This window comes from Lepisosteus oculatus, chromosome 4 (assembly GCF_040954835.1).
Source record: "Lepisosteus oculatus isolate fLepOcu1 chromosome 4, fLepOcu1.hap2, whole genome shotgun sequence".
Lineage (NCBI taxonomy): Eukaryota > Metazoa > Chordata > Actinopteri > Semionotiformes > Lepisosteidae > Lepisosteus > Lepisosteus oculatus.
The window spans coordinates 8,465,247-8,493,037 of NC_090699.1; the positions used below are offsets into that span (position 1 = coordinate 8,465,247).

The window sequence follows — 27,791 nt, forward strand, 5'->3', positions numbered from 1 at the left end:
CACAGTTTAAGAGTCTCTTTTGTTGATTTTTCTTGTTTAAGATACGTTTTCTCCTTTAACTCATATTATCTAATGTTCAATAAAACTCAAGAAAAAAAGAAATAAATTAAATGAATGCCATGGAAGAATTCGTGTAAGATTTTCATGGTGTGCAAAATATGAACTAATCCTTACACTTATATAGCACTTTCCTGGACACTCCACTCAAAGCGCTTTACAGGTAATGGGGATCCCCTCCACCACCACCAGTGTGCAGCCCCACCTGGATGATGCTCCAGTACTCTCCCCACACACCAGCTCTCAGTGGGGAGGAGAGCAGAGTGATGAAGCCAGTTCAGAGATGGGGATTATTAGGAGGCCATGATTGGTAAAGACCAGGGGGAAATTTGGTCAGGGTAACACCCCTACTCTTTTCAAGCAGTGCCCTGGGATTTGTAATGACCACAGAGAGTCAGGACCTCGGTTTTACATCTCATCCGAAGGATGGGGCCTTTTTACAGTATAGTGTCCCCGTCACTGGGGCATTGGGACCCACACAGACCACAGGGTGAGCGCCCCCTGCTGACCCCACTAACACTTCTTCGAGCAGCAACCTAAGCTTTCCCAGGAGTCTCCCATCAGGGTAGTGGCCAGACTCACACCTGCTGAGCTTTAGTGGGTTGCCAGTTGTACAATGCAGGAGGATTTAGCTGCTGGCCATAAATGTAAGAAGATTCTTCCGCTTAACTATGTGTTAACGTGACTAAATAATACCCACAACAACTATAAGCACATTCAATAGGTTAAAAAAAAGCAAAACAGGTATTCTTTATGTGATAATATACTGCACGGCAAATAACTTCGACCTTCTCAAGATGGCCGACAGCGGAGGTCGTTGAACGCCGAGAGCCAACGTGGAGCGTTTTCCGTGTTGTTTGAATCAGCTTTATTGTTCACAGGAAAGAGGAAGTGGGTGGCGAGGTGACGTGTCAAGGAGTCCGAATCCACTGATGCGGCCCTAGGTGGGTGTCAGGGGAACAGGAGAGGAGATTGAAGTAAAAATATATATATATAACACAATAGTAGTAGTGTTCTAGTCTTCTTTTTTTGCAATAGGATAGACCTTTGTTGGGCTTGAAGACGAGAGATCCGCGGCAGGTGCGAAGATGCTGACCAAATTTGAGACGAAATCGGCCCGAGTCAAAGGTACGGCGGCGCTTATTTTTTTATTTTTGCGACGTCGCGTTTGTCCTTCTTGTCCGCGCACATTTTGAAGACCTCCGAAAATAATCTAAATAAAAGAAAACACAAAAAGAGCAGCGTTTTTCGTGGCGTGATGACGTGCTGCTGCTGCTGTCGTCTGCAACCCAGCAGCCGGACTGGGTGTGTGACGACTGATTCAGCTGCAAACATGGTATAATAATAAGATTTGGATAGATTAGTCAGATTATAGTTAAATAATTCTTATTAATGAGATTATTATATGAATTATGAGTTTAGTTTTTTATCAGTTGTTGATTGTTACATAATTAACTGTTAATTGATTGATGAACAAAGAGAGTATTCCTTTTTGACTTATGCTTTTTAGTTATTTGACTTTGAATTATGCTTAGTTTGTTCAAAGGTAACCGTAACTGTCAGTATTGACCTTCCGGCTTTTACACTGAATCTGTTCTGTACAGCTTGACCGCAGTGTAAAAGATTCAGCATTTATAATGTAATCTTTCAATCACTGATGCTTTTACGGGGGTCAGCCGAGTGAAAACCACAGAAAACCCACATAGCCATCCTGTTTAGAGAAAACAAATCATTAATCATGTTTTTGATTGACCCGATTTGATGTTGGTGTTTTTATAGTTACCGATCCTTCCTGCAATCTTTCCTAGAACGCAACAGGTAGTTTTCGGCGGACTTCTTTTTTTTTCTCTCGCAATCTCACATGTATTTCTTTAAATAAAAACGAACTCGGCTTTTTTTTCTGCATTCGGGTTTAGTTGTAGCGTCAGAAAAGGAAACATTGACGATTAATAAAAAAAAAAACAAAGCAAAGCCGGAGACGTCGTGTTCTGGATCTTGTTTCCCTGTTGACTGAGCCAGTGTGTGCTCTGTCCGCTCCTCTTCCCCCACAGGGCTGAGTTTCCACCCGAAGCGCCCGTGGATCCTGGCCAGCCTCCACAACGGCGTGATCCAGCTGTGGGACTATCGCATGTGCACCCTCATCGACAAGTTCGACGAGCACGACGGTGAGGAAGGCGCTCCCTCGTAAAGGAGCAGCCCCATCTTTGAATAGTTCCCCGGTGATACTGCAGTAAAGAAGAAGCAAGTGCATGAAACAGATGAGGGACCTTAACAACCGTCACTCTAAGAAAATATTTCACACGTCTGATAAGATTCTATCAAAAAGCCCAAGTCTCTGTTGCACAATGTACAGTGTTTTGATCCCCATTTCTGCTGAAAAGAGAGAGGTCAAAGAAACACAAAACTGTGCAATAAAGGGTTCATTTATCATTATTATCCCCTGGGGGATATTTTAATGCAGAGTCCTACACTACAATACAAATAATACAGTAGAACGGTGTTTCAGGGGGCAGGAGAGTTATTTCACATGAACAAGTAATCGGTTTATTCCCTCCTAAAAAAGAGCAAAAAGAAAACAACGTTTTGGCTGTGGAGCCTTCTTCAGGTGTAAGCTTCTGTTTTTGTGCAGGCCCGGTCCGAGGGATTGATTTCCACAAACAGCAGCCTCTCTTCGTGTCTGGGGGCGATGACTACAAGATCAAGGTAATCGTGTTGCTGCCACACTGCTATATATGCACCACGCGCGGTGCACGTGCAGACAGCACTCTATGTGCGGACACGCCGTGTGCGTGCAATCGCAAACCTTTATCAACAGTCACACCATCTCCCCACAGTGTAGACCCAAGTCCACATACTGTGTATGTGCTGGCATAGGTCATGTAGAGTCTACAGTTACATGTGTTGAAATTGTGTGCCAATAAACCAAGTGGAGTTGTTGGAATATTTCAACTTAAAAAGTTCTCAAAGATCTTTTTCTAATCAGCCTATATTAATGGGAGTGCCTTTCCAGGTTAAGGTGGGCTTGAAGAGCAGAAGGTACACAGAAATATATTGGATTTTAATTAGGCCTTTGTCCAATCGCAGTTCTGCCAGAAACACGATTGTCTTCAGTCTTCTTTCTCTGCCGTTTTGCTGCCTGCGTTGTCAGTTAGTTCAGTCTCCTGTAGTGCTGTGATTGGATGAAGACAGGCTGCACTCAAAGACACAGGAGTCATGTGGGCTGCGAGTGAAGTTCTTCAGGTTTGGTGGACGTGACGGAGAAGAACAGAGAATGTCTGAGAGCTCTGTTTCACCAACCCCCAATTCCTGCCAGGATGAGGCCACTGAGCGCTTTGAGGCAACTCAGATTAAATAAGTTGAAATAAGTTTTGATTATAGCTCCATCTATTTTCGAACCCCTTCATCTAATTCAGGGTTAGGGGTGGGGTGGGACTGGAGCCTATCCCAACAAGACATGCACACAGTCACACTAGGGAGTTTTCCCAGAAGCCAGTTCACCTACCAGCATGTCTTTGGACTGTGGGAGGAAACCAGTGCAAACCTTGGGAGAACATGCAGACTCCACACAGACAGCACCCCAGGTCCAGAATTGATCCCAGGGCCTCAGTGCAGCAAGGCAGCAGGGTCACCATTGCTGCCCCTTTTTTTTTGTGTGTGATCAGTCAAAAAATAATGTATTTGAGCAGGTGATGTGTTTATGTGGGGATGGGTGTGGTGGGTCCCAAGATTTTGTTTTTTTCAGGAGGAGTGCCATGGGATGGAAGAAGGTTGGAAAACCGTTGTCTCTGTCAGAGTGGTGTGACTGCTCATTGCGCACTCCAATGTCATTCGGTTTCCAATTTCTCTTCCCTCTCCGTAGGTTTGGAATTACAAACTGCGACGCTGCCTCTTCACTCTGTTGGGCCATCTGGATTACATCCGGACTACTTTCTTCCACCATGTGAGTGTCTCCCCTCCGCCCAGCCCTGACATTATTCCCTCTGCCTGTCTGTTCTGCTCATGACCTCATTGAAGTCTATTTAAAACTGAGAACAGGAGGCATGTATTTACACAAAGGGTGGTGGGAGTGTGGAACAGGCTGCCCAGCCACGCTGTCGAAGCCAGTACCCTGGCTTCTCTCAAGAAACATCTGGATGAGATCCTCAGATCGATAAACTGCTAACTATCAACGGGCGAACCTCTGTTAGGTTGTCTCGTTCCTCTGTTTTAGAAGAGCCTTAATCATCTGCACCCGATCTGTAATGTATATCTAACTGGAGCCGACCAGCACTTTTTCTGAAAGAAGGGTTTGCTTGAGTTTTGAACAGGCTGCGCACAGGGTGAGAGTTTCTCTGACAGATGCCTCTTTGCCTTGAAGGACTATCCCTGGATTCTGAGTGCCTCCGACGACCAGACCATTCGCATTTGGAACTGGCAGTCCAGGACCTGTGTTTGGTAAGTGCATTAAAGACCATGAGATCAGTAGTCTGTGCTCTTAAAGAATATCAGCACCATGTTGATACGGATCAGTGGTCTATGCAGTTCTCTTAAAGAATATACGCATCATGTTGGTGGAGATCTGTGCTCTGTACAGCTCATAAAGAATATAAGCATCGTGTTCAGGCACATCTGTGGTCTGTACAGCTTTCTTAAAAAATACACGCCCCATGTTAGTGTCGATCAGGAGTCTATACAGCTCTTTTATCTGTCCACAGGCTTTGGCTATTGAAGTGGGCTGTAAATCAGAGATTGAAAAGAGCAGAGGGCACTACAGAACTTGGTCATCTGTGTCCTTATATGCTACAGTCATTGTTCTATTTCATGTGTGTGTTACATAGTACTCTGTGCACAGCTGAGAGGGTGTTTTAGTGAGTAATGTGATTTTTATGTTTAAGGTCAGTGGGTTTTGCCTTGCTCTGCTTCCTGATGACATTTCCTTTGATACAGACAGGGGGCAGCGGTCAGAGAGTGCCCTTTCCTAACCCCTAACCCGCCTCTCTCTCTCCCTCCCTCCAGCGTGCTGACTGGGCACAACCACTATGTGATGTGCGCCCAGTTCCACCCTTCTGAAGACCTGGTGGTGTCGGCCAGTCTGGACCAGACCGTGCGAGTGTGGGATATTTCGGGTGAGCGTGTGGGTGGGGGAGAGAGGGCAGAAGGCCAAGGGGGAGGTAAAGGGGAGACCGGGCTGAGTTTGGGGTAATTTGGGGCTTGAGGGGGGGGGGGGATATTAGGGTTATGGACAAGAAGGTACGGACATCCCCCGTAACGCCTCCTCCGCGGGTGAGGTGATGGGCACCCCCCGAACCCCAGTCTTCCAGACTTTTGTCGCCTGAAAGAGACACTGCTGAGGTAGCCTGCTCTGACACCCCTGTGGGTAACAGGACAAGGCAGTCTTCTAAAGGAATTGAGCCATTCAGAGAGATTTCAGCACAAGGTAGTTGTGGCTTGCTCCATCTCATTTTGCTGTGGAGTCTTTCCACACAGCCCCTGATGGCACGCTGTAATTGGCTAACGATGGCTTCTGTAAAATGGAGCCTAACGCAATGCTTCTGAACATGCTTAATTATATACTAATGCTAATGTGAGACAGATTTAAAGAATCAAGTAATAGGTTTATTCCATGCTGAAAAGAGAAGAAAGAAAACGCAACGTTTCGACCAGACCTGAAGAAGACTCCACGGCCGAAACGTTGTTTTCTTTCTTCTCTTTTCAGCATGGAATTGTGGACTTTCCATCAGTGGCTGCCATGCACAACTGCCTTAAACTGAATGGAAAAATTGATAAAACACTGTAAAGTGGCAGTTTCCTTTTTCTGTCACCCCTTTCAAAAAGATCTACTATATGATTCCTCCTTTAATAAGGGAGATATGTTGGTTTAACAAGTGGTTGGATTTACGTGGGCAGAATCAAGTCTGTTCCAGATACTATACGTCGTGTCTCTGGTGATCCAGTGAAGTACTCGCTCTCCGAGTGTGTATTGGAGCTACTGCCCCGTGCGCAGGCAGTGTCAGTCTGTTGTGACTGAAGACTGGGGCAAAGGGTCCACTCTCACAGTCCCGCGGGAAAGGGGGGCGGAGTCGGGGGGTGAGGTTTTGTGTCGCTGCATGCGTTGTGATGTAACCTTCTCCCCTGCTTGCTGTGTGGAGGATGCTGGGAAGTGACTGTGTGATGTCATCGTAGCTCGCGCCTTCTTTATTTGCCTGCCTGCTTAACTGCTCTTAACACCCAGTGGAAATGGCATTCGGCTGCCTTCACACAGAGCAATGCTTTGTACCAGTTTTTCTGGAAATGACCAGCAAGGGCTACCACAAGCCTCTTCAGAAGCCCTAGTGACTACAGGAGAGGGCTTATCCTGGTTTGCTATGCACACTACCAGTACATTTGCACCCCTTGGTTGGGACACTGCAGTACTTTGCAGGTCGTCTCCTTCCCCCAGCAAAATTCTGATACTCATTCATACAGTAGCAATGGCGATCAGGGCAAAGTATATCACTTTAATCAAGGAAACTGCAGGATCCAAACTGACCCTCTGGGAACAGGTCTAGATCCCCAAACGCTGTTCCGTGTTACTGCCATCCCTTGCGGTCATGAGATTCTTCCCCCCGATTGTCTTAATGACAAAATTGGTTTCTCAGATTTTCCTTCAAAGGATTGACAAGTAAGAAAATATACTTCAGTGAGCTGGATTCGCAAAGAGCACTGGAGAAAAAGGATTACTTCGGAGAGTGCTCGCTAATGCGTTTCAGCAGGGCCAATAACCAAAGTTAAAATGTTCCTTTAACCAGAATCCTAACGCATGGCCTGCACTGTGCTTTAGAAACTTTGTGATTGGAGGCATGACTGATCACATGACCTTTTCTCTTCTAACATTTCCCCCGGTTATAATAAATTAGTTGGCATGCAGAAAAAGAGGGAATTCTTTCCCCCAGTTTTAGTTGCTGCGTGTCTACTACAGTGTCTTGAGTTTGGATTTGTCTTAACCAGCAAAAAGCCTCGATAGCAATATGTGAACATTGCAGGTACCCCACAAGTGCTCTGAAGGCTGACCTCGTTCTTTTCTTGTTTTGTTTTTGCGAGAGTTAAACAGTTTCAGCCTGTGCCTGATCGCTAACTGCATGAAATCCAAAACCTATAACTCCTGTACTGACAAGGCCGTCACACAAACCGAAGTCTGTCCTGATCTTAGCCCTATTCCCTCCCCCCCACTATCCACATCCCCACCAGCCGACGGTCCGGCATTGAAACTCTTCCCCCTTGCCCTTCTTCCTTCCTTTTACACCCACACACCACCGGAAACATCTACAGTTGCGCTTTTGGTTCCTGTTCTACCTTTTTTTTTTTTGCTCCTGTTGGAATTCTGTTTATAAATCCCTTTGGATGAACTATAGGCCTGGTGCTCTTCCTTTCCTTTTTGGGCTAGAAGGTACTTGCGTTAAAAGGAGTCAGGTCCAGTAATCTATTGTGTACAGTGGTAAGTAATACATCCTTAAAGCAGTGTTTCCCAGCTTTTTATTCATTTAAATATCAATCCCTTTCATAAGGACCCTGTAAGTGTAGCTCATAGGTGTTTAGGATTAACTTTCCCCAGTACAGTTTTTTGTTTTGTAAAAGGAAGAATATCAAGGTTCCTACAGCTTATCTGTATAAACAGGTTCCCAACAGGAGTAAAGCTGAGCACTTGATGTCCTGAATTTTTTTTGTTATATGCATTTGGAATGTGTTTTTTTTTCCCCCCCATCATCCAGAGTTTTTTTTTTAAAAGCTCTGCGTGTGCAGAAGGTATGGTGGGCTTGTTTGAGAGATCTCCACTGAGTTCTCATCAAAGCTCACTTGATTTTCTTCGCACGTGCTGGGCGTATTCCGAAGTGTCGTTTACCCGATTCGGCGATTGCGTGGCGCCAGACGTCTCGAAAGCCGGGGGGGGGGGGGGAGATCTGTGTGCGTCCTCGCTCGCCTTGCGCTTGGCTCTGTGTCACGGTTTGTCTTCGGTCCCCTTCCCCGCGTGTGGTTGCCTGCGTGTGTAACGTGTATTTTGGTACCCTTCCCGCCTGCCGTGGATCTTGGTTCCAGGCCTCCGTAAGAAGAATCTGTCCCCCGGCGCCGTGGAGACGGAGGTCCGCGGGATTTCCGGGGTCGACCTCTTCGGAGCGTCCGATGCCGTTGTCAAACACGTGCTGGAGGTAAGCTTGGGTTGTTTCCACGTCTTTAGAAATACAGCAGAAATAATGCTGCAGCTTTGTCCCTCCTCTTCCTTGTTCCGCGGGGACTTGGCAGGAGATGGACGGTTGTGCCCTCTGACCTTTACCCTCCGTGCGTCTAGGGCCATGACCGTGGGGTCAACTGGGCCGCTTTCCACCCCACAATGCCTCTGATCGTGTCGGGAGCAGACGATCGTCAGGTGAAGATCTGGAGGATGAACGGTGAGCGGGCTGGGCAGCCTCTATAGCCATGCGTTTCAGCCGAGGGTGTGGGGAAAGGTAGAATTGTCATTTGGTCAAAAGCTCTGTGTGCAGCATGTCATTAACACGTCGAGTAGAAATCTATAGCAAGGCCTCATTTAGAATGTGGTGTATTGGATTATAGCATAGATGTTACCAGTCTGGGATCAGTTCAGAAATGTGTAACCAGATACATCCTAGGCCTCCAAGGGGATACAAGTATTCAGAATCCCCAAAGGTACTGATAAAGTCAACCCAGCAGACATCTTCAGAATAAAAGAATAGAAGAAGAGGAAACTGTTAAAGAGCATTTAAAACTGAGAATGCGGAACACAGCTTGTCTTTACACAAAGGGTGGTGGGAATGTGGAACAAGCTGCCCAGCCATGTTCTTGCAGCCGATTCCCCTGGCTTTCTTCACGAAACTGCTGGTTGTGGTCCTCCAGTCGGGACAGGAGGCATTTCTCTACATACAGGGCCTGGTTTCTTCCAGGGAGCGGCTGGATGAGAGGCATCATGGGATCGGTTAGCTGCTGACTAGCAGGCGGGCTGTGATGGGTGGTGTCCCATCTGTAACCATTCTTCTCTCCCGGCCGCCGCAGAGTCCAAGGCCTGGGAGCTGGACACGTGCCGCGGGCACTACAACAACGTCTCCTGCGCCGTCTTCCACCCCCGGCAGGAGCTCATCCTCTCCAACTCCGAGGACAAGAGCATCCGCGTGTGGGACATGTCCAAGAGGACCGGGGTGCAGACCTTCCGCCGGGACCACGACCGCTTCTGGGTTCTGGGGGCTCACCCCAACCTCAACCTCTTTGCCGCAGGTGAGAGTGCCCCCTTTGCCCTCGGCAGTGCACGCTGTTCCCGTTCACTGCCCGCCCTGTTCTTGGGGTGGACATCTGTTGAGCTCACATGGGTATTGGCATTTCTAACCGTATAAATCAATTGTAAATATTACATGTACCCGTGGGGGCGGCACCGTTAAACAGTGGGTTCAGTTCCGGACCTGGGGTACTTTCTGTGAGTTTATATATTCTCCCTCCATTCGCAGTGGGTTTCCTCCCACAGTCCAAAAACATACTGGTAGGTTAATTGGATTCTGGGAAAATTGGCCCTGGTGAGAGTGTACAGTGCCTTGCGAAAGTATTCGGCCCCCTTGAACTTTTCAACCTTTTGCCACATTTCAGGCTTCAAACATAAAGATATACATTTTTTATTTTATGTGAAGAATCACCAACAAGTGGGACACAATTGTGAAGTGGAACGAAATCTATTGGATTTTTGAAACTTTTTTAACTAATAAAAAAATGAAAAGTGGGGCGTGCAAAATTATTCGGCCCCCTTGCGTTAATACTTTGTAGAGCCACCTTTTGCTGCAATTACAGCTGCAAGTCGCTTGGGGTATGTCTCTATCAGTTTTGCACATCGAGAGACTGAAATTCTTGCCCATTCTTCCTTGCAAAACAGCTCGAGCTCAGTGAGGTTGGATGGAGAGCGTTTGTGAACAGCAGTTTTCAGCTCTTTCCACAGATTCTCGATTGGATTCAGGTCTGGACTTTGACTTGGCCATTCAAACACCTGGATACGTTTATTTGTGAACCATTCCTTTGTAGATTTTGCTGTATGTTTGGGATCATTGTCTTGTTGGAAGATAAATCTCCGTCCCAGTTTCAGGTCTTTTGCAGACTCCAACAGGTTTTCTTCCAGAATGGTCCTGTATTTGGCTGCATCCATCTTCCCCTCAATTTTAACCATCTTCCCTGTCCCTGCTGAAGAAAAGCAGGCCCAAACCATGATGCTGCCACCACCATGTTTGACAGTGGGGATGGTGTGTTGAGGGTGATGAGCTGTGTTGCTTTTACGCCAAACATATCGTTTTGCATTGTGGCCAAAAAGTTCGATTTTGGTTTCATCTGACCAGAGCACCTTCTTCCACATGTTTGGGGTGTCTCCCAGGTGGCTTGTGGCAAACTTTAGACGAGACTTTTTATGGATATCTTTGAGAAATGGCTTTCTTCTTGCCACTCTTCCATAAAGGCCAGATTTGTGCAGTGTAAGACTGATTGTTGTCCTATGGACAGACTCTCCCACCTCAGCTGTAGTTCTCTGCAGTTCATCCAGAGTGATCATGGGCCTCTTGGCTGCATCTCTGATCAGTCTTCTCCTTGTCTGAGCTGAAAGTTTAGAGGGACGGCCAGGTCTTGGTAGATTTGCAGTGGTCTGATACTCCTTCCATTTCAAGATGATCGCTTGCACAGTGCTCCTTGGGATGTTTGAAGCTTGGGAAATCTTTTTGTATCCAAATCCGGCTTTAAACTTCTCCACAACAGTATTACGGACCTGCCTGGTGTGTTCCTTGGTCTTCATGATGCTCTCTGCGCTTTCAACAGAACCTTGAGACTATCACAGAGCAGGTGCATTTATACAGAGACTTGATTACACACAGGTGGATTCTATTTATCACCATCAGTCATTTAGGACAACATTGGATCATTCAGAGATCCTCGCTGAACTTCTGGAGTGAGTTTGCTGCACTGAAAGTAAAGGGGCCGAATAATTTTGCACGCCCCACTTTTCATTTTTTTATTAGTTAAAAAAGTTTCAAAAATCCAATAGATTTCGTTCCACTTCACAATTGTGTCCCACTTGTTGGTGATTCTTCACATAAAATAAAAAATGTATATCTTTATGTTTGAAGCCTGAAATGTGGCAAAAGGTTGAAAAGTTCAAGGGGGCCGAATACTTTCGCAAGGCACTGTATGTGTCTGACGTCCTGTCCAGGGTGTACCCTGCTTTGCGCCTGTTGCTTGCTGGGATAGACTGTGGTTGACCCTGCGCTCTGACCCCCAGCTTCTCTCTCCCCGTCTGTGTGTCTCGGGGAGAGCAAGCTGGGGTCTGTGAAAAGACAAATTCCTAATGCTAGAAACCGTACATGGCCAATAAAGTGATCTTATCTTATTTGCACGTCTCTGTCTTGACTGGGAAGGGAGCCGTTTTTGTCTCCTTGGCAAGTCTGAGTGACGTTAACGAGCTCGGGCTGCCAGGTGGGATTATTTTGAGTGTCTGTGCTCCATGGTGTTGACCTGGAATTGACCGGCGTCGCGTCTCTCTCTCTCCTGTCCATAGGCCACGACAGCGGGATGCTGGTGTTCAAGCTGGAGCGGGAGAGGCCGGCCTACGCGGTGTACGGGAACATGCTGTACTACGTGAAGGACCGCTTCCTGCGGCAGCTGGACTTCAACAGCAGCAAGGACACCGCCGTCATGCAGCTGCGCAGGTGCGTCATCGCACAGCCGCGCGGGGCGCGGGGGCGGGGCCGCCAACCGCCGGGGGGGGGGGTCCCTCTGTTGCGCCAGCGGATTGGCTGACAGAGCCGCGCGGGAGCTTGGTTGCTATGGTGCTTGGTCGCTAGGCCGCCATCTTGCGGTGTGGCTGATCGGTGAAATCGTCCAGCCCGAGGCAGACGACTCGACAGACGACACGAGTGCACCCCTAGCCCCCATCTTGGTGCCAGCAGTTTTGTTTGTTGTCTCGACCGTGTCTCTCCGGTTCTCCAGTTAGGGTTTTCCAGTAGTAATCGAGTTTCTTTCTTTCAGTGGTTCCAAGTTTCCAGTCTTCAGCATGTCTTACAACCCAGCTGAAAACGCTGTCCTTCTCTGCACGGTGAGCCCCTTTGTAGAGATGCAGGATCTCAAGTACCACATCCCTTCCGATTCGTTATTTCAGCAGCAACGATGAAATTGAAATTGTCGAGTGTTTAACGGCCGCTGTATAATGTAGCACAGGATGTTTTCTGTTCATTACTTTTGCTATTTTTTTTTTGTAATTTCTGTCTTATTCCTTTGTGTACAGAGGGCCACCAATCTGGAAAACAGCACCTATGATCTCTACTCCATCCCCAGAGACTCGGACTCCCAGAATCCCGATGGTAGGTATCGGGGTACTCTTTCTGATGTCTCTTTCGGTCATAGACGCTGTGCTGCTGCAATCACTTTGAGACCCTCGTATTGACGTTCTTCGCCGAGAGGGGAGGTTTTAAATGCCTGAGCAGGGTTTCAGCTGCACGGGTTGCACCGGAAACGCGCGTTCGTACACCGTCAACTGCTGCTGCAGGCTGTCCCCTCACGGGAGCCGGAAAACAGGCCGTTTCTTCAATCAATTCCGGTCTCCGGATCTCGTTTCAGCTCCAGAGGGCAAGCGCTCGTCGGGCCTTACAGCAGTCTGGGTGGCCCGGAACCGATTCGCTGTCCTGGACCGCATGCATTCGGTAAGTGTGGAACGTCCCCGTCGGCTCCGGGTTCGACAGCGCTGGTCATGAAGGAAGTGACACGTGATAGAAGTGTTTGAGACCGTGGCTCTGCACACTGTACTCGTAAGACCCCTTTATTGAGAAATGCTAACTTTGAGCTTTATTGCTTTGTCTAACATGAATGTATTTCCACCCTGAGAAGTAGGGAGGTAAACGGTTTGGCTGCTGAGCCTTCTTTAGGTGACACCCGAAGGAGGCTCAACAGCTGTAATGTTATGTGCACTTGGTCCTTGGCAGCCAAGGTACACCACTTGAACCTCCCGAATTTTATTTTCTGTGATTTCCGGTATTTCATTTCACGTCGTCCTCCGCTTAGGCCAACAAGAGCCACTAGTAATCAATGATCCCCCTGCCCGTGTAAAAGTTGGCCCCATGCCTTGTTTCAGCTGCTGATCAAGAACCTGAAGAACGAGATCGCCAAAAAGGTGCAGGTGCCCAACTGCGAGGAGATCTTCTACGCGGGCACGGGCAACCTGCTGCTGCGCGACGCCGACTCCATCACCCTCTTCGACGTGCAGCAGAAGCGGGCGCTGGCCTCCGTCAAGATCGCCAAGGTCAAGTACGTGGTGTGGTCCACCGACATGAGCCACGTCGCGCTGCTGGCCAAGCACAGTGAGTGTGGAAACTGCGTTCTTCGCGGGCAGCCATCTTGGCTCCGCCGTCCCTGGGCTCGACTTGGTGCGGGGTGATTGCATGGTTCTGTGAGCGAGCCGAAATGGAGGTTGTTTGATACTCGGCGGAAAATGTTTCTTTGTAAGGGTGGAGAAATGACAGGAGTCTGTCAAAATAAGAGGGTGTATGTCACTTAATGCTGGTTACTGTTACATTAGATTCAAAAATTGGAACAACTGTACAGAAAGGGAAAATCATTTTGTTGAAACGTCAAAACATAGCGCACGATTTCTAGAGTTCCTCTAGAGCCTCAGCTTTTTATGCATTTTTTTTATTTTGCTTTTCTGCTTATATAGATTCTTTGCTTTAAATCTCAACAGTAGCGTCAAGAAGGGTCTTTATTTTCTAGATCTAAAGCTGAGAGATGTTTCACCTGCAAAAAGCTCAAATTTTCTTTGGGACAAACGAGTGCAAACAGATGCCGATTACATGCGCTCATATGTGCCGGCATTATGGGGATTCACGCTCTTGCCTCATTTTTTTTCCCATGCTCCCGTCCGCCCAGCCATCATGATCTGCAACAGGAAGCTGGAGTCCCTGTGCAACATCCACGAGAACATCCGCGTGAAGAGTGGCGCCTGGGACGAGAGCGGGGTCTTCATCTACACCACCAGCAACCACATCAAATACGCCCTGACCTCCGGGTGAGACCCTTCCCCCCCCGCCCGTCCGCAGACACGCACTCGTGACGCACTCGTGACGCACTCGTGACGCACTCGTGACGCACTCGTGACGCACTCGTGACGCACTCGTGACGCACTCGTGACGCACTCGTGACGCACTCGTGACGCACTCGTGACGCACTCGTGACGCACTCGTGGACTCGCGTCCAGACAGCAGCCCTACGGCAGTGCAGGCGAGGAGGCTGGACGCAAATACAGACCTCGCTGTCTGCCTTGCATCTTTACCTACTGGCGCCCTATCTCTGCTTTGTCCCAGTTACATACTTCAGGATTCTTATCCGAAGCTTTATAGGTTTCCAAGAAAGGAAGAATTCTTCTGGAGAGCCTAAAATAAAATGAGATTACATCTCTAGGAGGAATTTACATCTTACATTTTAGGGATATATTATTTCTTAGTCTCCCGGATTGAATTAATAATCCTTATCTTCCAGAGTAACATTTGGGGAAAAATGTGCTTATGAATCTATAATATTGTTTGCGAGAGCTATTTAGGTTACAGCTGCCGATGAACATTTCTAAAAACCGCACAGAAGAATTGCTTTCCAGTAGAAAACATTGCACTCAAGTTGAATTGTAATAGAAAAGTTTAACTGAATTAGAAAAAGAATGGGTAATGCTTTAACTCTGCCCGTCTAAAATTCGATTTATTCAAAATCCCCTCCTGTGAGCAGAAATGGTTCTTTTTTTAATACTTGAAGTTATACTGTGTGATGATTGCTTTCTTTTCCTGGTCTTCGTCAGCTAAAGGTTAAAAGAGTAAACAAAAAGTGTGCTGGATCTGTACCCCCACAACTGGAATTTGGGGACCCTTGGGTTTAGTACATCATAAGTATGATACATGCATCTTCACACTGTACTCTGCAGAAATAGTGCAAAATCTTAAACCAGAGACAGGTTATTTATTATTAGAGTGTATTGGCAGCTGTAGTTTAGTTTGAGAAACCGATGCCTTGAGGAGGTAGCTGGCTTTAATTGACACTGATGATTCCCCCCCCAGAGACCATGGCATAATCCGCACCTTGGACCTGCCCATCTACGTCACACGCGTTCGTGGCAACAGTGTCTACTGCCTGGACCGCGAGTGTCGCCCCAGGGTGCTGACCATCGACCCGACGGAGTACCGCTTCAAGCTGGCCCTGGTCAACCGCAAGTATGAGGAGGTGAGCCCACCTCGTGGTGGCAGCGGTGGGGTTTGTTTTAGGAAACATGCTAATTAATGGTCTCACTGCTATGTGCGGTGACCAAGACAAATACAGCACAGTGGACAGAAATAATAATAATAATAATAATAATAATAATAGTTTACACTTATATAGCGCTTTTCTGGACACTCCACTCAAAGCGCTTTACAGGTAATGGGGAATCCCACTACCACCACCACCAATGTGTAGCATCCACCTGGAAATAGTTGAACAGGTGCTTTTATTTTTTTTTTCACAGGGGATTTCAAGTAGGTCTCCATCAGCTCATATTTTAGACCCTCCTCACTTTCTCTGCACCTGTTTTTGTAGACAGATGCATCTTTGCCCCTTCAGCTTTTCAGTTCTTACCCCCCAGTGAGGGCACTACACTCCCCGGGGCGGCTGGCACGGCTCCCCCCTGTGGTGGGGCACGCAAGCCATGCCTGTCGTGTTGGTTTCCCAAGGTTCTCCACATGGTGCGCAACGCCAAGCTGGTGGGCCAGTCCATCATAGCCTACCTGCAGAAGAAGGGGTACCCCGAGGTGGCCCTGCACTTCGTCAAGGACGAGAAGACTCGCTTCAGCCTGGCGTTGGAGTGCGGCAACATCGAGGTGAGCCTTTCTCCATCCCGCCCCCCGGATGCCCGGGTACGGACGTGGAACTCCTGCTTCTGTTCCAGCTCCTGTCATTTCTGAGGACAGCAAACCAAAAAGAAGCATTTGGACTTTTTCAATTTTTATGTCCTCAAAGCAATGCAACTCTTTAAAATTAAGGGGTTCCCCTCCCCCCCAAATAATAAAAGACCAGTGAACTTCCTATGACGGTTTTTATGTTTTAAAAGTAGCACTGCAGAATCTTATTAGTCATCTGCGTACCATCATTTCAGCTTCTGTTCTGATGAATTTGCTGGATTCTTCACAGTATAGCTACAGTGGCATTAGTTTCCTAATCTGTCGTTGTCCCTGTGCTGTGGTGGGTTCTCATTTTTTATTCTACAGTTTTGCTTCTATAGCTTCTTAACCTAGGAGGTAATAACCACTGTCTTTACCTCACAGATGTAGATGTAAAACCAAGAGTCAATTTACCTGTAAAATAATCTGGAAATAAGTACCTGTAAAAGTTATCTGGAAATAAGTCAATTACTGGAAAGTAAATACCGATTACTTGTCAGAAACAGTGCATTGTGGGAATGAGAATTCAGGATGGCTTCTCTGTATTTTGGCCCATTGTCACGATGACCCCAGTGGCATTGGGTTTCCTAAACTCTCTTGCTCTCCCACCGCCGTCAGGTGGCTCTGGAGGCGGCCAAGGCCCTGGACGACAAGTCGTGCTGGGAGAAGCTGGGCACCGTGGCCCTGCTGCAGGGCCACCACCAGATCGTGGAGATGTGTTACCAGCGCACCAAGAACTTCGACAAGCTCACCTTCCTCTACCTCATCACCGGCAACCTTGACAAGCTGCGCAAGATGATGAAGATCGGTGAGAAGCTCTGGCGAGTTCCTGTGTGACGCAGCCTGCAGGAGCTCTTTAAGTGATCCTTAAAGTCCTTAAAGTTTAGTTCCTGAGCATGTGTCGGTTACAAAGGTTGGTGGAGGCTGAAGTCAGTCACTTTTGCGAAATGCCCAACCATTTTTTTTTCTCAAGGTGCTTGGCTGCCTCGGAAAGCAGTTAATACTGCTTCGGTTTCTGCCTGGGGCTGTTCTCCAAGCACCTGCAGGCAATCAGGCAGATCCCCCAGGAGCAAATGCTGTCTCGTCCGTGCCGCCATGCCAGTACGCTATCGGCAAAAACAGAAGCAGCACTTGTTCGCCATTGGCGTTTGAAGTGCACTGCATGAGGCGTGTTTTTAGGATTTCATTAACCTTGTTCCTTTTGCGATCAGAGATGTTTTTTTTAACAGTGTAGATAGAAGAATTTATTTACACACGTGTCTAGAGCAATAGACACCAGCAATAGCTTGCTGCCAGTACAGCCCAAGTCTGTCTCGCCTAAGTGGCTTTGATTGTTTCAAGGCATGCCAGGAAGCCGACTCCCCCTCTCTCGCCTTCCTAGTTTTCCCATAATGCACTCCTTCCGTTGATTTTTTTTTATTTGATCAAACATCTGACACAGAGATCCCTGTTTTCCAGCCGAGATCCGGAAGGACATGAGCGGGCACTACCAGGGCGCCCTGTACCTGGGAGATGTGAGCGAGAGGGTGCGCATCCTGAAGAACTGCGGCCAGAGTAAGTCTCGGCCCTTGAAGAACATGTCAGGTTGACTCTCCAGGACCAGAGGTGGGGACCCTAGGTCCAAACGCATGCTGGCTGCGTTGATTGGAGTCTCTAAATTGAGTCCTGTGAGCGACCTGCACCCCATCTTGGGTTTGCCCTATCTTGTTCATGTTGTCCGGTTTTGGCATCGGTGGACCACAGCCAGTACCCAACAAACCTTTTTCAATAAGTGGTTTTTGCGCAGGGATAGATGTTGTACACGGGTGTTTAATTATCCATCAAGTGCTTTATTAGTACCCACAGATATTGATGAAGCACTTCGACTGAGCTTTTTGATGTTTTTTTCATTCAGTTTTGTTTTCTGTTGGAGACACCCATCCATTCCTGCTTTTCAACCAGTCGGATCTTACACCATAGTTTGGGAATGTTTAGAATAATCCGAATGGTCGTACTACTCCGCATTTCCTGCGCGGTCCTGACAGGTGGCGTGCAGGACTGTCTCTGTGAACATCAAAAGAGTATTGTTTTTCAGGGATCTCGGGTCTCACACCTGCAGCTTGGTGCGCCAGTGGTCACTCGTGCTGGACTCCATCCATTCCTGTCCAGTCCTTCACTCTTTCTTTTCTTCGTTCACCTCACAGAGTCTCTGGCCTACCTGACTGCTGCCACCCATGGCCTGGATGAAGAAGCAGAAGCTCTGAAGGCCACCTTCGACCCAGAGAAGGAGACCGTAAGTCCCTCCTGTTGTTGGACAAAGAGAGAGGCCAGTTGGGTCATCTTGACCATCTCCTGGTCAAGGTCCTGACCACAGGTCTGACCACAGACTGGGCAAAGCAGATCTTTCCTTTAAAACAATAACTCCAGTCCTCCAGTGGCCACAGGTTTTCATTCCACTATTCAATGACTTAATAGAGCAAATTCTTTGAACGAGTGTAATTCTTTTTAATGAGGTCTTGACCTGTTGCTGATTGAAGAATACCTGTGAATCCTGCAGGTCTTTGGCCTATAAGGGCTGGAGTAGCCCTCCCCTGCTCTGGAATTTGTCTGAGGTTGAAAGTTTGAAGTTCCGTTTGAGTGAACAGCACTTTCTAACTCGACTGATGATCTTCTCAGAAGACCCAAGCAGACACCAATAAATAATTCATTTGAGGCTGAGATCGGGAGGGTTGTGTGTGTCTGAAACTAACTATCCCAGGCAATGTTCCTGAATTCTCCAAGAAAAGACTTGGATGAGGTTGTGTGAGCAAACAACCAAACCAGGAAATCATACAGAGTGGCCTTTGTAGTGTTTCTGGGTTCTCAACACTGGAAAAAAAAATGCACTGTGTGGAATTGTGACAGGTATTTGTGCATCGTAACCAATCAGGTTCCGGAGATTGACCCTGACGCCAAACTGCTGCAGCCACCCCCTCCCATCATGCCCCTGGACACCAACTGGCCCCTGCTGACCGTCACCAAGGGCTTCTTCGAGGGAGCCATCGCCACCAAGGGTAGGAGGTCTTCAGGGGACTGTGACCAGGCCTAAAACTACTGACTGGACTCTTAGTTGTAAATCGTTTCGAATGTAATTGTTGAATTTTCTTGGCTCTCTAAAAGCTGTAAAGCTGTGAGGATCATCAGTGGGTGTTTTTCTGTTACTTATCACTCATGAGAGTCCAGTGGCACGGGTTTCATTTGCTTTGCCTCCCTTAGGCTTTAAAAAGGTGTGAATTGTTGAAGACCTTTGAATTTAAGTCAAGGGTCAAAAACTGGTGTAGGTTTGTCGTGCGCAATCATATAATTTAATAAAGTTAGTTTTATGCAGTGGAAAGAAGGAGGGTTCCCCATAGCTTCCTGATGTAGGGTCCCCTCTCTGGCACGGCGATAAGACCTCAGCAACTCCTGAGGCCGGGCCTTCGGAGACGGGGAAAACAAAGTCAAGAGCTCCGAACCGTTCAGTCACCTGAGGGGGCTCCAGCGGCGGCTGTGGGGTCTGCCCAGGCACGAAACGCATCTTCTGGGTCTCCCTCTCAGGCAAAGCGGGGCAGATGGCGGCCGACCTGGACATGGACGTGGCCGGCGGGGAAGGCTGGGGCGAGGACGCGGAGCTGCAGCTGGACGAGGGTACGTTGCGGTTCTGGCGAGTCCTTCGGCAGAGTCGCAGGGGAAACAGGCCTGCGCGGTTCCGGCCCGTGTTGAGCTCAGTTCCCGACGAACAGAGTGGCTGCTAGGGTTTCCCCACTCTTTCGTACAGTACGGTTCCACCGTGGCACATGACAGAGATTGGTGTCACACTTTAGGTGGGTTTCATCCTGTTCTCTGGATGGTTAGTGGCTTGTTTCCTGACACCTTATTGCAGGAGAAAATTATTGGCAGCCGCTGTTTTTGTAGATCAGCTCTTATTTTAACGTATGTTAAGGGTATGGTAATTGGACCAGGCTAAGTTAACATATTCCAGCAGTTACTCTTATACTTTTCACAAAATAAAGAATATTTGTGATGTAAGGCCCCAGTCTGACTGCCTGTTTTCCTGCGTGCCGCCTCCTTTGTGGATGTGGCTTAAACGGCGAGAAGATTGCAGTCGCTGGCTGTGGGTGCGAGTCTGAGGAGAGCGATTCATACAGGTGTCTGCCTGTACCCCAGGGCGGGGAATGTGAACCCATGCCAAGACGGATTGAGGTCGTGACAGTCTGTCACAGCGGCTGAGCGAATGCACCAGTTCCATCTGTGTCATCGATGCTTGGCGGATGTAGTCTGTGCTGGCATTTGGAAATTTGTTGCGTGTATGTGCCAGCGTGCATTTGGGGAAATTTGGATTTGCCACAGGCGTGCTGATTTTGGGTCAGATTTTTATTGGCACTGCCTGCGTGGGAAGATGTTCTCATGCTGTCCCACTCCTTTTGCACTCCTTCTCCCGACAGATGGTTTCTTGGATACCCAGGAGGGTTTCGGGGAGGAAGGAGCTGGGAAAGAGGAAGGAGGAGGCTGGGAGGTGGAGGAAGACTTGGAGCTGCCCCCAGAGCTGGTGAGATTGAAGGGGAAGGGTAGCAGCTAGGATCGAAAATCAAAAGAGCAGGGCGAGGACAAAATAACGCGCTTTTCTGCAAGCATGAGTCAGCATCCTCCGTTGTATTTGTAGCTGAACGTTTTTAAAGTCCTGCGGTTCCTTTGCAAGGTGACGTGTTTCACTGGGTCTCTCTTTGTGTCCAATAGGAGCTCCCAGCTGGCTCAGGGGGCGGGGTTGAGGATGGCTTCTTTGTCCCGCCCACCAAGGGCGTCGGCCCCGCCCAGGTGTGGTGCAACAACTCGCAACTTCCTGTCGACCACATCCTGGCAGGGTCCTTCGAGACAGCCATGAGGGTAAGACCAGACGAGCAGTGTCGATGCCCTTCAGAAGCAGTTCCTGCCTCAAAGGGGAACTGCAGTTCCAATTTCTCGGTTATTAAATCCCAATTAATACTGATTATTAAATCCCGGTAACAAAATAAATGCGTTGACAGTAGAGAGAAAATGTACACATTTTCAGTGAAGCACAAAATCGTGAGCTTTGTGAAAGTACTGTAAGTCCCCATGTTGTCGCAGACTCGCATTCAAGTTCCCACGAGTTGTGACGCAAAGCAGCCCTTCCTGCTCGCTAGTCACCATAATGACTAAAGTAATGCGATGTACGAATGAATAAGTACAGGTTGTACAGCAGACATTTCACCACAGAAATGCTCCAATGTGGTCTGTATGCAGACTTAACGAGTAAGTTGTCTCGAAGTCAAGAGAAATATTTCTGTTGGATTAAAAGAGATGCGTTCACAAACCTGCTTGTTTACAATGTAATAGAGCCGCTTCACCTCACCGGACGTTTTGTTACCTCGTTCTGAATCTCTGTGCATACCTGGAAATTTCATTTATCTTGTGGTGTGAATTGGAGGCTTTATGAGTAACTGTGCACATTTTACTTTTCTGGTGGTTTGAAATGAACTTATCAACGCTGATTCGTTCTCACGTCGAAATATGAAAACAGTGTCGCGGCTCCCCCTTCACAGCATCACGTTGAGGAGGTGTCTGACTCGGCGCTAGGATGAAATTGTCTCCATAAGGTCGAAGACTACAGCCAAGGCTTTACAGTTCACATACCATGTTAGGTTTTACCATTTCTTTTCTGAAACCCAACCAAGCATCGCTTCAGGTGGTTAACCTGTGCCCTGGAAATCATGAATTTGTACTCTGAAACATCTCGGTGATGCATTCCAGACGTCGCCGTGGTACAGATAGGCCATGCGGTGTTACTGTAGTGGTCTAGCCCTTGCTGGAACCCAACCGTGACCCTTTAACTCTTGACCATGTATCTCTGGCTCCTGATGGTTGACTCTGTCCCCCACAGCTCCTCCACGACCAGGTCGGCGTGGTGGATTTCTCCTGCTACAAGCAGCTCTTCATGCAGACCTACGCCCGCGGGCGAACCTGCTACCAGGGCTTGCCCAGCCTGCCGTCGCTGCATGGGTACCCCCAGCGCAACTGGTGAGTCCTCTTCCCTGCCCCGGGGACTTCCAGAGGCTGTTCTCGAACCGGGGGGCTTTGTCGGTCAGCGTTGAAGGAACGATCGCGTGATTGGTGTACTTTGCCAGTAATCTGAAGCTTCATCTTGAAGGTGTTTAATGCAGAGTGAAAACCGTCTGGGGAGCGTGGATTGGAAATATTCAAAGACCAGAAAAAAGATGGCTCTGGGTCAGTAGGACAGGTTTTTCCCCACAAGAAAATGATTTGCTTGGGGCCTTTGTTCAGTCTGGAAACAGCGTTTATTACCAGCTGATCACATGGTAGGATGGAAGTTCTCAGTCTTGGGGGTCCTAACATCTGCTGGTTCTCATTCCGTCTCAGCTTAATTACTTCATAGAAGCCTGAATTGAACCGACAAGCTGTGTGATTGGAACACTTGCAGGTTTTAATCTACGCCGAAGTTCGGAGTTTTGTTACTTCCGAAACGCTAGTATGTTTTAGTGCTGAAAACAGTCGATCAGTTTAAACATAATCCTATTATGAAGTCAGCTGGAGGTTCAGTTGTGTTACTGAGAGCTCGGCCGGATGCACACACCAGCAGGTATGTTGGCCCCGAGGGTCAGGATTGGCAGCCCCTGTGGTCAGCCATCATGGTGGTAGAATGGCTTCAGAAATCGGCGCTGGTCAAGTGTTTGCACTTCTTCTTCTCTCTATGCAGGAAGGAGACCTCCCCCAAGGCTTCGCTCCCCGCCATCGGCCTGCGGCTCTCCGACCTCATCTCGCGCCTCCAGACCTGCTACCAGCTCACCACCGGCGGCAAGTTTGAGGAGGCGGTGGAGAAGTTCCGCGCCATCCTGCTCAGCGTGCCCCTGCTGGTCGTGGACAACAAGCAAGAGATCGCGGAGGTGCGCCCGCCGTCCGGGGGCTAGCGTCAGTTGTGCGGAGTCATTCCCGTTGCCACGCGTTGTCCCCCCCCCCCGAACAAAAACATCAGGAGTCTGCCTCTGCTTCGTCAGGCGTTTGTCTCTGTTGTGCCGTTTCTACAGTGGCGTCTCCTAAAGTCTCACCACCAGGGGGCGCCGCACTTCAAGTCAATCCTATTGAGAACTGTAGAGACGAGATCCGGGCATTAGCGTGCTGTACTTTTAATATTTTTCTTACCTGTGCGATAATCTCGCCGTCAAATTTCAACCTTCTTGCAAACTCGGAATAGAGAAAAGTTTCGAACGGGGGGCCCATCTAGCCTGTTTGGTAGTGGTTAATTCATCCCGGGATCTCTCCCAGCCATGTCTTGAAAGAAATCCAAGGTATCGACTTTGAAAGTGTGGCTGGGCAGCTTGTTCCAGAGATCAGGTTAACAAATCTGAAAACCAGGGTGGTTCAGCAGAAGAGAACTGGGGCTGCCGACTCGCACTTCAGGGGAGGAACGTTGTAAAGGGTTTTGATGGGGTGGGATATTGGATTGTCGGGCTGCAGTTTTAACCGAGCCGTTTCTTGTGCAGGCCCAGCAGCTGATCACGATCTGCCGGGAGTACATCGTGGGGCTGTCCATGGAGGCCGAGAGGAAAAAGCTTCCCAAAGAGACACTGGAGCAACAGAAGAGGCTCTGTGAGGTGAGGAATGGGCCCAGGAGAGATTGTCTTTTCTTTTCTGGTTGTCTTTACCTGCCACCTGCCAGATAGCCTTTCACGTGACTTCTTCATGGCATGAAATGTGCTCTTCGGTCTTTTTTTATAACACTACATGGACACCATTAACGAATCATGTTTTCCCAACACAATTCTCAGAGGTGTCACACACGGCCATGACAATCGAGTACATTGTGGTCCAGATCAAGCTGCGTATGTTTTCTAACCCCATCAACATTCAGAATATTCCCATACTTGCATTTCCAAGCTACGCAGAGAAGCTGCTCTCTGCCAGTGATTCCCGGTATAAGAATGATCGGTATATGATCTGAACATGAAGAATTTGTACCTTGTAATTCGATATCATAACGAAACATCAGTAATCCGAACTTTGAAGTTCGAAAGCGACTTTGGCCGAGAACTTTCCGCGAATTTTTGAATTCAGAGCCGCCGAACAGCTGCTTGTTTCTGCACGGGTGCAAGACAGGACGCCGTGAGGCAGAAGTGCTTTGTTTACGATCACGGCAGAGCTTGTGCTCTCATTTTCAAATAGTTTTTTGTGTTTGTTTTGTAGTTGCTGTTCATTATGGGGCTTAAATCTGATATTGTAACGTTAACGATATTGCAATGGTTCGGCGAGGATTGACAGTAATTCAGACTCTCGTTTAAAAGAAAAAACGGAGCTTTTATTGTTCGGACGGGCGTCCAGCAGAAAAGAGAGAGCGAAAGAGAGAGAGAGAAAAAGAGAGCACAACACATTGGGGTCTATTCGGGTATAGTTACACAGGGATAGGGTGGGAGTTGGGTACAACTATAAGAGGGGTGCGAAACCAGGGAACTATTTGCACAAATCCGGGCGATCTCACCACTCTGTCCACCCGTTTCACGGTGGGTCAGCTGCACTGGTCAGCGGCCTTCCTAGTCCCCGCCCTGACCACTACTACTCCCGTCCTGCCCCTCGCCGCGCACCCCAGCCGGCGCTCTTCGGCCACAGCGCCAGGAAAAGGCACTACAATATCATTAATTATTTTACAGCTATAGTTAGTTTATTTGAGTAGAACTGCGTTGTTCACTTATCTTGCTATAATGGTCTGTATGGTACTATATGTTTAGGGTGGTTTTGGATTGAACTTGTCTTCGTTCCTGAACAGGGTGGCATTTTCCCCAGAAGAAATAATGGAATTTTTATTTTCGATTTACGATCTCCCGCCTTTCCGAACAGATTTTCAGGAACGAATTAGGTTTGGATACCGGGGTGTATACTATTGAACTCTGTAGCATTTCATTATTAAAGGTGTCAGGAAAAATGTGGGAGCAGCATAGCTGGCTAAGGGTTATGTCTCTGGACTCAAAACTGACTCCAGGGGGGATTTATGTGCTCTCTAGTCCACTTAACTCTTCAGAAACCGGGAAACGGCATTTCAAAAATCAGGTGGGGCAGCTAGACCTGGAAACAGGAACCAAACGATGGAGGGGGGGACAGCGATAACCTCACACGTTTTTCAAAAGCTGAAAATCCCCGACCTTTGCCTCTTCCCGCGCGCAGATGGCGGCCTACTTCACTCACTGCAGCCTGCAGCCCGTGCATATGATCTTGGTGCTGAGGACGGCAGTCAACCTGTTCTTCAAGCTCAAGAACTTCAAAACCGCCGCCGGCTTCGCCAGGAGGCTCCTGGAACTGGGACCCAAGCCGGAAGTGGCGCAGCAGGTATACCTCCATGTCTCCAGAGGGGCTGGGGTTAGCACCCGCAGGCAGCAGCTGTTGAATAGGCGGGGCCACGGGGTGACATGGGTCTTATTCACGTTCGATCAGACCCTCGGAAAGGTCACACACAGCTGGAGCTAAACTCTTAAACCCGGCAGATGTTGAACTGAGCGTTATAAGATTACCGATGGCTGCGTGGCACAGACAACCGGATCTCGGCCAGGGCCGGCTCCGCGAGCTGTGACCGAGGCTCTGCCGCGATGTCACGCGCGGGGATGTGTCCCTTTTCCAGACCCGGAAGATCCTGGCCGCCTGCGAGAAGAGCCCGACTGACGCTCACCAGCTGAACTACGACAGCCACAACCCCTTCGACATCTGCGCCGCCTCCTACGTCCCCCTGTACCGGGGCAAGGCCGTGGAGAAGTGCCCCCTCTCTGGTGCCTGCTACTGCCCAGAGTACAAGGGCCAGGTGTGCCGAATCACGCAGGTAAGGAAGGGCAAATTTTTCCTTTCCGTTGGCGCTGCAGTTGAACTCATTTTAGGTTTTACAAGGTTCCAGGTTCTTATAGTGCCAAGTTGTGCTTCCCTGCATTTCTTTCTTTTTTTTATTGCAACGTACAGGAACAGCACTCAATCATTTTTCACACAGATGTATCAATAAATCCGGGCAAGTCAGAAAGTCTCAGCTAGTCCTATGTTATCCTATTAAATGCACATTTTCCAACGATGAAAGATCATGAGCTTGTTTGGAAAGAATTTCAAAAGAAACGGTGGGTTGAGGGCAGTTTTATAGCAACGGTTGCTTGGATGCTTGAAATGTTCTGTTTTTCAGGCCACGGAAATTGGCAAAGACGCAATCGGGCTTCGCATCAGCCCTCTTCAGTTCCGCTAGGGAGCCACGCCTCCAATCCCAGCTGATCCGATCTTCAGATTCCGGACTGCTTTCTCCCTTGGAACACCGCCTTCTCCTCGAGAAATCTCACTTGACTTCTGCCGCCGCAGTAGCATGTCGATAACCTGTCATGATATATTGTAACCGTATCGGATGTACTCAACGTATTCAAGTTGTTGTAGAAGCCTATTTTCCGCATTAATGTTCTTGCTGTAATGCACAGTGAATTCAATAAAGTTCTCTTTGAACAACGGCTGCCTTCCAGCTGGTTTGTGTCAAGATGTAGACCTGAAATGGAAGTTTTTGTGTGTTACCAGCCACCACGATCTGTAAGACAGGTCATTCTATTTGAAACAGTTAAATTTTTTTTTTAAGTTGTGTCCTTACCTGAACGCCAAATAAAGATCATCCGGTGGTCCTTAAGGTTCCTCTGGGTCACCCCTGAAATTTGTGATCGCTGCTTTTCAAATTGCAATCCTGTTCTTAACTTAGTGATTGATTGACCTGTGATCTATGAAGGGGGGAAAAAAATTGGACTACTGAAAAGCAGTGATTGATGGAAGAGGAGGACAGTGGTGCTTGTAGCTGAAGCCAAGTGCTCTCTGTGTTGGCTGTTAAGCATTGATGGAGGGTGAATGGTTTAACTCTTCCTGCTTTTTTGTTAAGGCTCTTGTCCGACCATCCATCCGTACATGCATACCAGCATTGCTGTGATGGACTAGTGTCGCAGTTAGGGAAAGCTCTGGCTTGATGAGAGTGCCTACACTCTGTCATGGACTTCACTAAAGGTCTTTATTGCAAGATTATCTCCCAAAGATTTATTGCCCATTTCAGAAGGATGAAGGAAAAAGCAGCTCACAACACTTTAGCATTCCGCTGTAAATTTTATTGTAGTTTTGATACAGCACTGGGACCACTAATTGAAACTTGAATCTACTCTGGGTCCTAATTTTATATCCAGTACAGAAAAAAGTTATTTACAGATATTTCTTGGAGCCATTTTTAAGACACCCTTTGCAAACCGCTGACATATTTGCTATCTAGCAGGATTATCTTAAGGTTTAAAACCATTTCATTTGCATTTAAGTGACTGTAACCTTTGCCCTAAGCCTTTGATGAAGTGCTCTACAGCTCGGGGGGATTTCTGATGAGGCACAGTTTAAGATGTATCAACCAAAGAAGCGTCCCGATGTTTTTTTTCTTCTGCTGTGCACATTTCAGTCACGTTCCTGCAGTCGATCAGTCCTAACATTTCCTTTAATGAGTGGCTTTAACTAGTTTTCTCTTTCTCAAAGCCCTGAAATCGACCGTACACCAGGCATTGCTTTAGAGCACAGTTCTCTTGAGAGCATGGACTTGAATATCTGACAGAAATTGTGTGTAGTTTGTTCAGAAGGAAGGCACGAGTCCTTCTGGACACTTTAGTGACTTAAGTGTGGTCATTTTACATAAGGGAACAAGTAGAGGTCGATTCCACACTGACCACTGCTTCTTATTCCTGTGGAGCCTTTTCTTTTTACTTTTCAATGTGACAGAGACTTCTACTTGTTCCTCTGCAGTGTGCA

At 48.0% G+C, this 27,791-nt stretch overlaps 1 protein-coding gene across 2 annotated transcripts; it reads left to right on the forward strand.

Moving 5' to 3' along the window:
* Positions 1 to 923: 923 nt before the first annotated feature.
* On the forward strand, positions 924 to 26,477 carry copa (COPI coat complex subunit alpha). 2 transcript variants are annotated; one of them, XM_069188512.1, is made up of 31 exons: positions 924 to 1,001; positions 1,096 to 1,185; positions 2,109 to 2,222; positions 2,687 to 2,760; positions 3,917 to 3,997; positions 4,415 to 4,491; positions 5,053 to 5,162; positions 8,110 to 8,219; positions 8,360 to 8,459; positions 9,079 to 9,297; positions 11,600 to 11,750; positions 12,070 to 12,136; positions 12,326 to 12,401; positions 12,658 to 12,740; positions 13,169 to 13,394; positions 13,960 to 14,098; positions 15,135 to 15,297; positions 15,783 to 15,929; positions 16,608 to 16,797; positions 17,448 to 17,543; positions 18,173 to 18,261; positions 18,898 to 19,021; positions 19,545 to 19,634; positions 20,432 to 20,535; positions 20,724 to 20,870; positions 21,886 to 22,022; positions 22,720 to 22,906; positions 23,504 to 23,614; positions 25,176 to 25,337; positions 25,627 to 25,821; positions 26,167 to 26,477. In XM_069188512.1, the coding sequence occupies exons 2-31, from the start codon at positions 1,146 to 1,148 to the stop codon at positions 26,224 to 26,226; spliced, it is 3,669 nt and encodes a 1,222-aa protein (XP_069044613.1). In that variant the 5' UTR covers positions 924 to 1,001; positions 1,096 to 1,145; the 3' UTR covers positions 26,227 to 26,477. The 2 variants fall into 2 exon arrangements, with proteins under 2 accessions (XP_069044613.1, XP_069044614.1); XM_069188513.1 differs by lacking the exon at positions 924 to 1,001 and having other exon boundaries at positions 1,009 to 1,185.
* The last annotated feature ends 1,314 nt before the right edge of the window (positions 26,478 to 27,791 follow it).

What these genes read in the sequence shown, in the direction of transcription:
- copa (XM_069188512.1), top strand. Translation starts at nt 1,146, where the DNA reads ATGCTGACCAAATTTGAGACGAAATCGGCCCGAGTCAAAG. An exon ending in TTGTCAAACACGTGCTGGAG is followed by an intron (nt 8,220 to 8,359) that starts GTAAGCTTGGGT and finishes CCGTGCGTCTAG; the next exon opens with GGCCATGACCGTGGGGTCAA. An exon ending in GCCGTCATGCAGCTGCGCAG is followed by an intron (nt 11,751 to 12,069) that starts GTGCGTCATCGC and finishes TCTTTCTTTCAG; the next exon opens with TGGTTCCAAGTTTCCAGTCT.